The sequence below is a fragment of the Cyanistes caeruleus genome, chromosome 8 (genome assembly GCF_971803275.1).
Source record: "Cyanistes caeruleus chromosome 8, bCyaCae1.hap1.1, whole genome shotgun sequence".
Classification (NCBI taxonomy): Eukaryota; Metazoa; Chordata; class Aves; order Passeriformes; family Paridae; genus Cyanistes; species Cyanistes caeruleus.
In genome coordinates, this window is record NC_141708.1 from 20,270,604 (window position 1) to 20,284,331 (window position 13,728).

At 42.8% G+C, this 13,728-nt stretch overlaps 1 protein-coding gene across 1 annotated transcript; it reads left to right on the forward strand.

The window, feature by feature from the left end:
• Positions 1 to 6,074: 6,074 nt before the first annotated feature.
• EIF3F (eukaryotic translation initiation factor 3 subunit F) lies at positions 6,075 to 13,081 on the forward strand. The gene is made up of 8 exons (XM_023929500.2): positions 6,075 to 6,369; positions 6,477 to 6,547; positions 6,657 to 6,736; positions 7,824 to 7,961; positions 9,051 to 9,142; positions 9,345 to 9,481; positions 9,621 to 9,734; positions 10,497 to 13,081. Exons 1-8 carry the CDS (start codon positions 6,090 to 6,092, stop codon positions 10,572 to 10,574), a joined length of 990 nt encoding a protein of 329 aa, XP_023785268.2. The 5' UTR covers positions 6,075 to 6,089; the 3' UTR covers positions 10,575 to 13,081.
• Positions 13,082 to 13,728: the final 647 nt, after the last annotated feature.

Sequence of the window (13,728 nt, forward strand, 5' to 3'; positions counted from 1 at the left end):
ATAAAGACACAAGGTTTGATCTTGCAGAGTAGTGCACCTAACTGCTTTGCTAGGTCAGTGCAAGCACAGGCTGTCTCAGTTATAACTACAAGTAGTATATAAAATGCCTCTCATTTGAAAGCTGGCTCTGTCCATGACTTGAGTGAAAAGCAGAAAATAAGCAGGAATGTCTTGAGAGATTGAGGGGTTCACGTTCTTATCAAAATCTGAAACACCTTTCATTTCCACATATTTCAGTAAAATTTGGGGTTATACTACCATATTATCACATCTTAAGTTTGCATAGCCTTAACATCCATAAGTAAATTTCTCCATGGCATTCTTATGGGAAATTAAGGTAGGATTTTATTAATTATGAGGAATTAAGGTAGAATTACAGTAAAATTAACAAATTCTACCTCATTGATTCAACCTTAATATACCAAACTTAAGAAATACCTTTCTTAAGTCTTTTCACCTGCTGTGTGAAATACATGTAATAAACACTGGTGGGAAAAGCTGTATGCACAAATTCCCACTTATACGACTCACTTCAAAGCCGGCAGAGCGAAGTCAGCAATTAACTAACACTAAGTGGCTACCAGGCTATGGTGTGCTGGCAGCTCTTACAGTGCGCTGGTGTCAGAGGCGACCTTAGCCGCAGTGCCAGCAGTGACCCCCGGCCCCAGCAGTGACCCTCGGCCCCAGCAGTGACCCCCGGCCCCAGCAGTGACCCCTGCTGCCAGCAGTGACCCTCGGCTCCAGCAGTGACCCCCCGGCTCCAGAAGTGACCCCCCGGCTCCAGAAGTGACCCCCCGGCTCCAGAAGTGATCCCCCCGGCTCCAGCAGTGATCCCCGGCTCCAGCAGTGACCCCCCGGCTCCAGCAGTGACCCCCCGGCTCCAGCAGTCCAGCAGTGACCCCTGCTGCCAGCAGTGACCCTCCGGCTCCAGCAGTGACCCTCCGGCTCCAGCAGTGATCCCCGGCTCCAGCAGTGACCCCCCGGCTCCAGCAGTGACCCCCCCGGCTCCCGCTGGGCCCGGCGGGCGGCAGGCGCCCCCTGGCGGGGAATGCCGCGCATCCCCCGGGAATGCGGATCCGGCCCCGGAGCTCCCGCACAGCGCCCGCTCTCGCCGGGGAAGGACCTTTGCTGCGACTGGCATGATAGGCAGCACCTTCGGTAAAATCTGTCGGTGTCTGCACCATAAAATACACCGCTGCCTTTATATAGAATATTAGGACTAGCATTCTCAGTCAGGTAACACACCCAGGAAAATAGGCTGATGAATGTACAGACCACGGGAGAGGCATGGTATGAGACAACACAAGACTCTTTCAGCATCGTAGACTCAGAGTGATTTACGCTGAAAAAGACCTCTAAGAGGATCAAGTTCAGCTGTTAACCTGTCACTACCAACTCCAGCACTAAGCCATTTCCCCAACTAGCATATCTAACCAAACACACTACTTCCCTGTTCCAATATTTGACAACCCTTTCAGTGAGTAAATTTTTCCTAATATCCAATCTAAACCTTGTGCAACTTGAGGTTATTTGCACTTTTGGAATAAAAGCAGTTAGCCATGGATCCCAGCAGTGTGCAGTGATTTACAAAATTACAAGAAAAAAGCACATCATCAAACGCACCTCCTCTTCTTGAAGAGTCTTTTCCAAGTTATCACTGATACACTCCCACTAAAGCCTGAGGGGTTATGGCACTGCAACATCAAAAATCTGCCTTTCAAATCAAAATGCCTTTTACTGTGTTTTTTGTAGTTTACCCAAAGACACCTTAGTGGTTTAATGTAGATTCACACATCTTTTTTTCACTGATCTCTCACTGGTCATTGGAAGCAGTGGACCTCTACATGCACGAACTAAATAAAAACAGCTAAATGAATAGGTTTGGGGACATATTTCAACAATTTAAAAATTTCAACAGTTCTCTGAGTCAAGCATTCATACCATTTGGGGTTTGCCTGGGGTTTAGGATACTTCTTTATTTCCACAGCCATTCTTTATTGACTGTGTGTTTCCATTTTCCCTTCCTCAGTGAGTATAAAACTCTGACCATGAAAGTATCTGTTGCCCTATGCATGCCAGCCTGTGGCCATTGCTCTCCATTAGTTTTCACTGCAAATTTTATTGTGTACTTTTACTTCAGCTTGGATCTCCGTATTTCTATACAGTGACTAAAAAGCACCAGGCAGCCCTCAGTGTGCTATTTTTGATCACCTAATGCTAACTTCCATAGCCACTCTAACTTTAGCAAAGGTATATTCTTTTATCAACATGTATATAATTGACACTATGCCTCATTATTTTTAGGTGGAATTTGGATTCTCACTCTAAGCATTAGAGTAGTAATATAGCAGTGACATAGTAGTCCTATGTGTCAGTGTTATTTCTCTGGTAATTAAGGTAGCCCCATAAAATATTACACAAAAGCAGGGAAGGGCTTGAATCCTTTTTGCTGAAATGATGCAGCTGAGTCTGCTGATGCATTGTGCTGGGAGCTGGCAACTGGCAATCCCAAATGCATGAGTATCTAAGATGTGTGATGAAGACTAAATAAGGGAACTACTATCTTTTTTAACAGGAAAAAAACCAAGACAACCCCCCAGACAAACAAACCAACCCTTCACAACCCAAAACCTGAAGCCCTTGCCCATAACTGCATCATATAAAAGTCCTGGATAGAAGACAGAACTAATAGATCCTTGCATGGTTGCCACTCACTCACAGCTCCACCAACATGATTGGAGAGAGAATGAGAAGGGTAAAAGATGAAAAACTCATGGGTTCAGATACAGTTTAATAGGGAAAGCATAAGTCACACACACAAGAAAAACAGAACAAGGAATTCATTCAGTGCTGCCCATGGACAGGCAAGTGTTTTGAAGCTGGGTAATGCAGAGTCCCTGGGCAGGTGCAAGAGAGAGCCCTTTATTGCAAAATAAGACAATAAAGAAGACCTTTTTAAGAAGTTATCCAGTTATCAGGTATATTCCATTGAAGCACAACAAATGAAATCCAACCAACTGCCACAAACCACGATGTAATGGTTATATAACTTGTTTTTCTAACTCAAATTCAGCTGAGTCCCTTTCCCATAGCCCTCTTCTACTTTGCCAAAGTAGCATGCCTGAGCCATGATTTTACAAGAGTAACAAGGCCCTTATTTTATAAGGTTTTACCTATATGCAACAGGCAGGTCTTCAGCCACCTCCAGGAAAGCAGGACCCCATGACCTATACCCATTACTTGGGAAGACAAAAAAAACATCACTCCAAACATCCCCCACTTCTTCCTTCTTCTCTCAGTTACATATGAAGCATGACATCATATGGCAGTATCTGGAGTATCCCTTTGGTCAATTTGGGTCACCTGTGTCTTCTTCCAGCCTTGGAGACAAAATGTACAATGGGAAACCTTTCGTATAATAAAGGAATAAAAATATCATATTCCATCCCATGAAACTAACCAGATAAAACTACATTCTGAAATGATGAATCAAATCAATTGTAGATATTTTATTTTACCTGTAATGCAATGTAACAAATATCCCCCAGAGCAAGAAATTATGTTAATTCTAGTAATACAAGCAAGATAAGAAGATGGCTACTGGTAAAAAAATTGCACATCATCAGTGAAAATGCAGCTGACATGATAGCAAATGCAATAATAATGACTCAGTCACAATCAAGGACTATAAAGAGAAATTATACAAGAGCAGAGCTTGGAGATAATTATATTCATCACTGAAATTTGATGCAAGGAAGCCTAGCAAGGGAAACTAAAATCAGGAGGCCCTGAGTTACCATGCTGATCCATGTACACATGGGAATGTGTTTTCTGTGTCCCACTAGGCAGACAGATTCTCCTGCAGTGGGGTAGTATCTGAACATCTTAACCATATCAGTAGATGGCTGTCAAGTTTTCATCAATAGGCACCATTGTAAGTGTCCCTCCTCTAAAACTAAACTGATACTCTGTGAAACAATATTAATTATAAAGGTCTTCATTTTTCAGCAGTTGTTTAGCAAGGAAAAAACAATTTTGTAGCTTGGACACATCTGCTCCAGGCACAATCACATGATTGATTTTCTTATCATTAGATTTCTACAGTCTTTGTATTAAGTGCGTTTTGTATGAGCCATCCACTGATCTTTGACTTTTGAGATACAGGCTATCCATCTTCACTCACTACATACACTCTCCAGTAGCCTGTGCAGCAACTTGACATCAAAGTATTAAAAGAAGGTTATCACAGTTGCCAGTTTTGAAGTACAGCTGCTGCTTCATATTAAGTTGCCCAATTTTTAAGGTGAAAACATCGAAGTGTAGCCTTAGTGAAGGCTCTTGTAGAGCCTTGCTTGCTCCACATGACTCCACAGCTGACTATGTCAAATTAAGCACCAAGCCCTGTTTGATGCAAACAAGAATGAGATCAAACAACTACTCTCTAACAAGAACACCTCACACATTAGACTTCTCAATGACACATCAAAGCCTGGGACAAGGACATCAAAGTTCCGGGAACAGAAACGCTTTAAAGCTTTATGCAATTTGATCCAGCCACACCTACAAGAAATGAAAGCTGCACGGAGAAAGCCTAAGAATAGGAGATCTAGTTTTTACTGGTACACAGACCTGGAAGTGCTTTTATGAAGAGATAAAATCTGTTCATTCTCCCATGCATTAGCTCTCCTTTGTGGTTTTGAAAGGTGTTCCCCACTTACGTAAGAGAAGCAAACTGCTTCCACATAGGCAGAATTTGTAATCCTTTCATTGAGGCACTTTATACTCAGAAGCCTTCCTCAATGACATAGTTGAAACTGCTCATTCACTGATGGTGTTCAGGCCTCAACTAATGAAGCAGAGAAAACTCCAAAAGCCATCTGTCATGAAAAGGTAGTTAACAAAGGGAAAACAAGGTTCTGAAAGAATCCAGTCGTCTTAGCCGCTATTGAAAGCATACATGTTTCATTTCACAGAATATCCTCAGGTGGAAAGGACCTACTGATCCAGCTCCTGACATACCCGGGAGTCACACCATGTGCCTGAAAGCAGTGTCCAAACACTTTCTGAACTTTGCCAGGCTGGTGCAGTGACCACTTCCCTGGGGTCCCTGTGTTCCAGTGCGCGCCCAGTCTCCGGGTGAAGAGCCTTTTTCTAATATCCGAACTAAATTTGCCGTGACACACCTTCAGGCCACTCCCTTGGCCCCTGTCAGTGTCACCACAGACATCACCAGTGCCTGTCCCTCCGCCTCCCCTCACGAGGAAGCTGCGCACTGCGATGCGGTGTCACCAGCCCAGCGATGCCGCCCCACCGCACAGCTTCGCTGCCCGGGAGCGAACACACAGGGCACTACAAGGAACAGGCAAGTGTCATCCAGTTAGCGAATTTGGTGGGTAGTCACTAAACCTTGCATAGGAGTAAGCAGCATCTCCTCTCAGCAGAATACTTGACAACCACTTATTCTTCTACTGAGGCAATAAAAACTAACAGCACTTGCCTTTCTCACAGGGCCAAGACCTCAAGGGATGTATAGCCCCGCAGAGAGCACTACTGGAGCACCTTCCCCAGGTGCCGCGCCCGCACAGCTGCGTTGACAGCTCCGCCACCTCCCAGCCGTGAGGCGGCAGCGGCCGCCGGTGCCCTCACGGCGCCCGGAGCCCCCGACAGCGGCCCTGCCGTGCCCAGCCCGCCCGCACGAGGGCGCTCGCCAGGGGAGCGCGCAGCACCGCGCGCCGGGCGCGACCCCGCTGCCTCTCTACGCAGCACTGAGCGGCATCTCCGCAGCCAATAAACGGCCGGAAAGATGGGCGGGGGCCGCTGCTGACCAATAGAAAAGCGGAGAACGGGGAGGCGGGGAATGGGAGCGCCCAATTGACAAACTTTCCGGCCCCGGGAGGGTGGGAACAAGAGTCAGGTTCAGTCACAGACGGTGCGAGTTTCCTCCAATCAGAGCGTCTCCCCTCATCGCACGCTCACGGTTGGCCTCAGCTCGCCCCTCTCGCCAATAGAAAGGCAGCGCTGCATGACAGACGTTCTGCTCAGCCAATTATTGTCGGTACGGAGGACCTACCCCCTCTCTCTCTTGCAAAATGGCGGCCACAGTTCCCGGCGCGGCTCCTCCCGCGGCCGCCCCGCCGCAGAGTCCGACGGCGGCTCCCACCGCCCCGGCGGGGAGCGCTCCCCCCGCGGCCGCGCCGACCCCGCCCGCCGCGCCGGCCCCGCCGCCGGCCGCGCCACTGTCAGCCGCGCTCTCGGGCCCTTTCCCCGGCGGCCGCGTGGTGCGGCTGCACCCGGTTGTGCTCGCCTCCATCGTGGACAGCTTCGAGCGGCGCAACGAGGGCGCGGCGCGGGTCATCGGGACGCTGCTGGGTAAGAGCCGCCGCCCTGCCCTGCCCTGCCCGCCGCAGCCTCGGGGGCAGCGCTCGCTCTCCCCGCGGTGCCCCCTTAGCCGCTGCCCTCCCTCTCTCCCCCCGCAGGGACCGTGGACAAGCACTCGGTGGAGGTCACCAACTGCTTCTCCGTCCCGCACAACGAGTCCGAGGATGAGGTACGGAGGCGGCCCGGCTGGAGCGGGGAATCTCAATACCCGCTGCTGGTATTGCCCTCCGGGCTAAGCACCCTGTAACCCGCTGTCTCGACACTCTCCCCTTTATCAGGTGGCTGTGGATATGGAATTTGCCAAAAACATGTATGAGTTGCACAAGAAGGTGTCTCCTAGCGAGATTATCTTGGGCTGGTAAGTTTTCCTTCTGCTGGAACCTGGAAGTAGTTCTGTTGATTCCTTAAACTACTTTAAATACATAATTCCCTTTATCACAGATGGAGAAACAGAAGCACTAATGTCTGTGACATTCATATCTTGCAACTCTTGTTACACAGTCAGTGGTTAAACTCCTGCAGCTCATGAAAAGAAGAGACATATTGGAGACATAAAAGGATTTGGTTTTATGTCTAGCAAGGTATCACACAGGAGTGATGTGTTAGAGAATGCACATACAGCTTTGTTAGAAGAACGTACTACCTGTAATACAACCTGAACCATGGAAGTTCACTGGTTAGAAAGAAAGGAGAATACAAAAGAGGCTTTTAATGTATCAAAGGCATCAGGAAGGAATCGCTGATACCAGCTTGTGTACTTAGTTCTCTGCTGGGAGTACATGTGTGTGGGATGTGAAGCAAGATCAGTACAGTGTTATGGGAAGAGAGTCTGTGTCTGGGTGTGTGGCACGGTGTGTTTATTACTCTTTTTACTCACCTCTGATCCTACAAAATGGCTTCATTTTCTTCCTCTTGAGCAAGCTTCCTCAACAGCTTTTTAATGGCACAGCAGAGTGCAGTTCCAGTGACAAGAGTTTCCCTGAGGATGAGAGATGCTAATTGTAGAGCAGTTAAAGGAGCTAGATTAACGAGTTAGACCTCCTGCAGAGGGATGTGTGATTTGTGGAAGACAAAATTTGTCCAAGTTTGTTTGGTTTGGTTTGACTTGCATAGATGGAAAAAGCTGCTCTAGAACACAGTAACAGGTAACTGAATATTGGGTGTCTGATGTCAATTTACTGATGTTTTATGGCTGGTACTACAACACTGTCCCTGTGCATATTTTGGGTGTGGGTGCGCTCAGCTTGTGATTCCTACAATTTTAGGGACAAGTGGCCATAAACTAAAAAAAATCTTTAGTTTAAAGACTTATGTTTAGTACGCTGCTACGGCTCAGTGTTTGGAAATTGGTGTTTTAGGATACAGATCTGTTAAATACCAACAATACAAAACACTGGGCGCTTGAATGTTGGAAGAATGGTTCTTCAACGTGTGTTCTTTTGAAGGTATGCAACAGGTCATGACATCACGGAGCACTCAGTCCTGATCCATGAGTATTACAGCCGGGAAGCACACAATCCTATCCACCTCACTGTGGACACAAGTCTCCAGAATTCACGCATGAGCATTAAAGCCTATGTCAGGTACTCTGGGAGGCTGCATTTCTGGGAGGGAATTACTGGGAGATGCCCTATTCAGGATAACAAGAAATGTAGTGGGGTTCAGTGTCCTTTTTTGGACAATATTGTGCAGTAGTTGAACATCAGTGGTGAGCCAGGGATCATGGCTTACTTCTCATTGGAATGCCTTGACCATTTGTATGTAGGCTGAAAGACTTCATTAACTGGAATCTCATTGGGGGTGGGGAGTTGTGACTTAATTTACAATTTTCAGAACATCTTTGGGACATTTCACATGGGTCACACAGCTAGCAGTAATGTCAGTAACTTCCATCACGCTGACTGAATGGCCTGTAGCCATAGGGCTTTATTGCTCAGCAGTGCATCTATGCAGGTCAGAGGATTAGTGTGGTTAAAACAACTCAAACAGCATCTTCTTGATGGGTGTTTCTTCCACTTATCCCCCCCATCATTCTTATCAGTTAACAATGGAGATTAATTATTGAGAAATTAAACTTCCACTTCACTGAATTCCTCCTATTGTTGGCTGAAGAGCTTTGCTCTGTAAGGAAAAAACCCTTTTCTTTGTAGAGAAAGTACTGTTTCTTGACTGTGCATCTTTAAAATGGGAGCTGTTCCATGACATTACTTAAAGCATAAATGGACGTCAAGTACTTTGAAGGTATAATAAAGTACTTTGAATAGGTATAATAAAGGTGTTGAGAGTGCTTTGTAGTTGAATTTTGTCATACTGCTTGTTGTTTCAGTCATTTCTTAAAGCATGAAGTATTTCAGGATAGAAGAGCACCTTCTCTAAAAGCAAGAAGGAACTTTGGCTAAGATGATAGTACTTAGTTCTTCATACACTCATGCTGATGTCAAACCAGCTAGGAGTATTCTTGGACAAAAAAGAACAATTAATGGCATGCCAGAACTGATTTCCTGTCCTCAGTTATCCTTGGGTCTTAAAATTGCTGATTTTGGTGAGAATGAGTAACATACTGGTGTTCACACTTTAGTGTTAACAGACATCATTGAGATGGAAATCTCCTCCTTCCTCCCTTATATATGTCCATGCTGAAAATGTTTTGTTGTTCTCTTTTTTTTTTCTAGTGCCCCAATGGGAGTCCCTGGTAAAACTATGGGCGTGATGTTCACACCCCTAACAGTGAAATATGTTTATTATGATACAGAACGGATAGGAGGTGAATACTTTCTTCCTATTTTGTTTATAACCATTGTGACAATGTTAAAATACTTCTTTTACCCTGGTAAAACTGCTATTCTGGGAATTTTACTGCTAAGCAGACTGTCTTGCTGAAGCTGACCTAACAAATCTTCAGCAAGGGTTTAAACTGGTTTCTGTGGCAGTGAGATTTTTTTCACTGATCCTCCTTTTGCTTTCAGTGGATCTTATCATGAAGACCTGCTTTAGCCCCAATCGAGTGATTGGCTTGTCCAGTGACTTGCAGCAGGTGGGGTCAGCCTCAGCCAGGATCCAGGATACCCTGACCATGGTGCTGCAGTATGCTGAGGACGTGTTGGTAAGGCCAGCTTTTTATCAGCCAGGAAAAAAAACTCTGATGTTAACTTGTGCATCTTGGTTCTCTCTTTATTATTTCTCTTTCTGGGCCACAAACTTTGAGTTCCACTTATGCTGAAGTGTGTGTTTCTTATGCTTAGTCTGGCAAAGTGGCTGCTGACAACACTGTCGGGCGCTTCCTGATGGATCTTATTAACCAGGTGCCAAAGATTTCACCAGAGGACTTTGAGACCATGTTGAACAGCAATATCAATGTAAGATCATAATTAAATTTTTCTGTGCCTTGCTAGCAATTTTGAAAATTTGTCACACAGACACAAATTTGTGATGTATCTTTTCACACAAACATGCTAATAGCAATATACAGCTTTTTATTTTCAGTAATTTGGTGTTTTAAGGGCTGAGGGTGGATAAGAAACTCAGCATAATCTTGCAAGCAATTGCAGATAAAAGTAATAATTTTTAAGGACTTAGGAATTTTGCAAGTCATCTGAAAACAAGTACTAATTATTTCATATTGATTGGAAAATATGAATTACCAAACGTAAATAACTTTTGTTTCAATGATAACTGGTCACTTGCCAGATTCTTTTGCCTGAGTTGGAGTTCTGTCCCTTTTCATAATACTTATGCAAATACTATGCTCGTAATACATGAACAAGGTTGTAGCATGCTACCTGACTTCTGTAACAGATTTTTAGAAAACTTAAGTTTCTAAGTGTGTTGTTCACCCACAGTCTATAAGACCAGGACTAATTTTTAATTTTGCTTATACCCTTTGACTTGTCTGGTTAACATGGGTGAACTCAGAGTTAAAATTTTACAAGCAGTGTTTCATATTCCAGGAATACCAAAAGCTTCCTGCAAGGGAAGCATTCCTCAGGGTAGGACATTCAGGACTAACAGTATTTTTTGTAGCTGGTTGTAAAGTGTTTTACAGTTGTTAAAAATTCAGCTCTCTAATAAGCTATGATTTGTTAATATTTCTGATCACTGTTTTTTCCCTTCCCTCTCAGGACCTGCTGATGGTAACCTACTTGGCAAATCTCACACAGTCACAGATTGCCCTCAACGAAAAACTTCTGAGTTTATAAAGAAACTTTTGCCACCCTACACTTCAAGGAGCGTGAAGAATGAAAAGATACACTTTTCTGTGGTGTTAGAAATTTCCTTGGACTGTAATTTAATTACCTACATGACTTGGTTTACATTTCCATTGCTCTGAAAAATCCCTAACATGCTTTAGGAAATGAATGGGAACGGCTGTAGTTCCATTGAGCCTGGTATTTTAAAATGGAATATGAAAATCTTTTGTCTCCTGGATTTGTCTACTTGTATAACAAAATGCAGCTTTATTGTAAGAATGTATTTGGAATAAAAGTTCCATTGCAGTGGCAACAATGGCTTCTGTCCAGAAAAAAAACTTTCTCATTTATTGTGTAATGAATCCATTTTTGAAAGGGGGAGGGTAAGATGGCATCAGGAAAGAAAGAACGGCTGTGAGTGAACTCCAGTTCTATGCAGTTTTTTTTTTCCAGCTGTTAAATCATATTGAAAGTGTGGGTATTTGTGTTGTATATAATATACTTTACCCTGAAGGACTGCAGAATGGTCTCTGGTTTATTAGTGGTGCTGTGTATATCCCTTCAGCAGGGTACTGACAGACTACGAGACAGTAATTCAGTTTATGGTATCGCTTCTGTGAATGAAATTCTTTTCTGATTGTTTGGGAAAGGAAGTCAAGGTCGACAGCATTAGCCCCTCATAAAGGGGGAGTGGAGAGAAAAGCCAGCAGCTGAGTTCATGGTAAAAAGAGTTTGAAAAACATTTGTGGCTAAACAACCTTGGATACTGGAGTTTCCATCTTTGCCAAAGAAAAAAAAGACAGCAAAATGACAATCCATGAGATTTGAGGTTAAAAGTTGGGTGTTGCCAAATAGGAATTTTCTATTTCATTACACTGTACTGCTGCTAAAATGATGTGAAGAGAAACCCCATTTTCTCCCCAAGACATGTTTCATGTTAACTGAGTTCCAGCTGGAAGAAAGCCAACACAAATATAAGATGTAACTGTCTCTACCAATAACATTACCTTCAGAAGGCTATCCTACAATTCGGCTGTGATGAGGGGGTACTTTAACAAAGTTAAAGCATCCCTCTCCTACAACAAAACTGTTCCCACCTTAAAAAAAAAAGGAGTTCCCACCTCACTAATCTAGTATCTAGTTTGGTGAATGAATTTGAAATTGAAGTAGGCAAAGAAAGTGCTCCCCAAAATAATTCTGGTCATTTGCCAACTAAATCCAAGAATAAGACTCAGATTACAAATCTATAGATCCTGTATTGGTTGTTCCAATCTAGAGAGTTCCCCCAGTGACTCAATGCTAAATTCTAAGTCCTAATTGCAAGGTCAATGTATGTGAAAACTGAAAGTCCAGCAAAGATCCTCATCTCATTGAAAATGTTATTTGTGAACTTTAAGTAAGTATTAGAACTCAACTCTGGTTTTTAATTAGTCTGAATAAAAATGCTTTGCTTTCCTTTCTCTTCTTTAAATGTAATATTCTTAAATTCAGCCATTTAATGTTTCAAAATTTTCAGATTAAGGGGCTTTTTGAAGAATGTTTTGACATGAATGGAGGAAAAGAGGAAGCTACAAAGGTGGATAAGTCTCTTAATTACTGCAAAGAAGTTGTAGGGAGGGAAGCAAAATATTCTTTCCCTGATCTCTCTGCAGGAAACTTTTTGCCATTTCCTGTTTGGAATAGAGAGAAAACATAAAAAGAAAGCTATTCAGCTTTTAAAGTGTTAAAAATCTATGTTGTTTTATAAGCTGGTGTGCACAAACTGCCAAGTTCCAAGAACAGTTTGTAATCATTGTGGAATTTGCCAGTCCTTGCAAGTACCTGAAGACTAATGAAGATATGTGATACGGGACTGAGGTTCTATCTTCCTAGGTAGAAAGATTCACTGCAAAGCAGAGGTGTGTCTTAAGTGACCAAAATCCATGCATTTAGGCCTTTGCAAGACAAGACATTGCCAAATGCTTGGAAGAGGAGCAGGAAAAGAGTTTTCTTTTTAAAAACTGTGTGTGATGCCATTCTGTCCATGGTGATCTGTACTTTGACTCCAGAGTTTTGAATGTCTGATTTCAAATTTCAGTGACAACTTCTACAAAGGACAACATGGCACATGGCACAGAAGTGTAATGCATCATTTTGCTTAATTGTAAAGCCTGAGCTGTGCTGTTACCTAGAAGGCATTCCTTCTCTAGAGTTGTAAAATGCTGACAGGAATTACTAAAGGCATTGTTCCACTCTACAGCACTCTGTCTAAAAATTTAAAGTTCAATAGAAAACCTGGTGGGAAAAGCATGAGAGTCAAGAAATACCACCAAGGATTTCAAGCTTTAACTCTGTATTGATTTGTAAATGGCAAGAATTTATTAAAGAACTTTCTCCTTTTTTTTTTTGTTTGCTTGTTTCTTCAGAATGTGTTGCTGCAAATAATTGACAAGTTAGATTATTCTCTGGTATCCTTCTGTATATTTTATTTAGTCATATTAGTGATCTCACTTATACAATAAAAAACTTCCATCCTCTGTGATGCATTCAGCATTTTCTTTTCCTAGATGACTTCTCTGAATGAGTATAAATTCATGGACATTACTGCATTACATTTATTTGTGGCAGAGTGCATATTTTCCTGGTAAATATTAGGCTTTAGAATACCTTGTTCAAACAACTTTTTTACCAGCTGCCAGCATTCAAGTATTTAATGGCTTAAAAGATGTAAATTATTAAGAATGTTAAAATGTTTAACAGCTTTAGATTTTTTTTTTTTAATCCTGGCTTAGTTGAGCTCATCTTGGGTTTTTACCTCAGCATGAAGTTCTTGAACAGTTCTTCTCCTCAATATACATAATAATATTCAGAACAGAGTTCAATGTTACAATTGAATGTATCAAATCCATCCATTTTATCAAAATTAATACAGGATAAATAAATATTTATAATTAATATTTATGAAATGCCTTAGTCAAAATTCAGGAGGAAGTAGTAATGGTCCACTATTTTTTAACCAATGAGACTCAGCAGAAAAAGGTTCTATATTGTTGGAATAACAAACCTTATTTTGTCATCTTCAATTTGAAACTTAAATCCTTGCTGCTAGGATAGCAACTTCATTTGGTAATTATTTCCATGTACTGGGATGAAGGTCACTAAATTTGCCTTTTTAGTTGAGTCA

Excerpts from the sequence above, each read along its gene's own strand:
- EIF3F (XM_023929500.2), top strand. The coding sequence starts at position 6,090 with ATGGCGGCCACAGTTCCCGGCGCGGCTCCTCCCGCGGCCGCCCCGCCG. Across the intron at positions 6,370-6,476 it reads GGTCATCGGGACGCTGCTGG|GGACCGTGGACAAGCACTCG; the intron begins GTAAGAGCCGCC and ends CTCCCCCCGCAG. Across the intron at positions 9,735-10,496 it reads TGTTGAACAGCAATATCAAT|GACCTGCTGATGGTAACCTA; the intron begins GTAAGATCATAA and ends CTTCCCTCTCAG.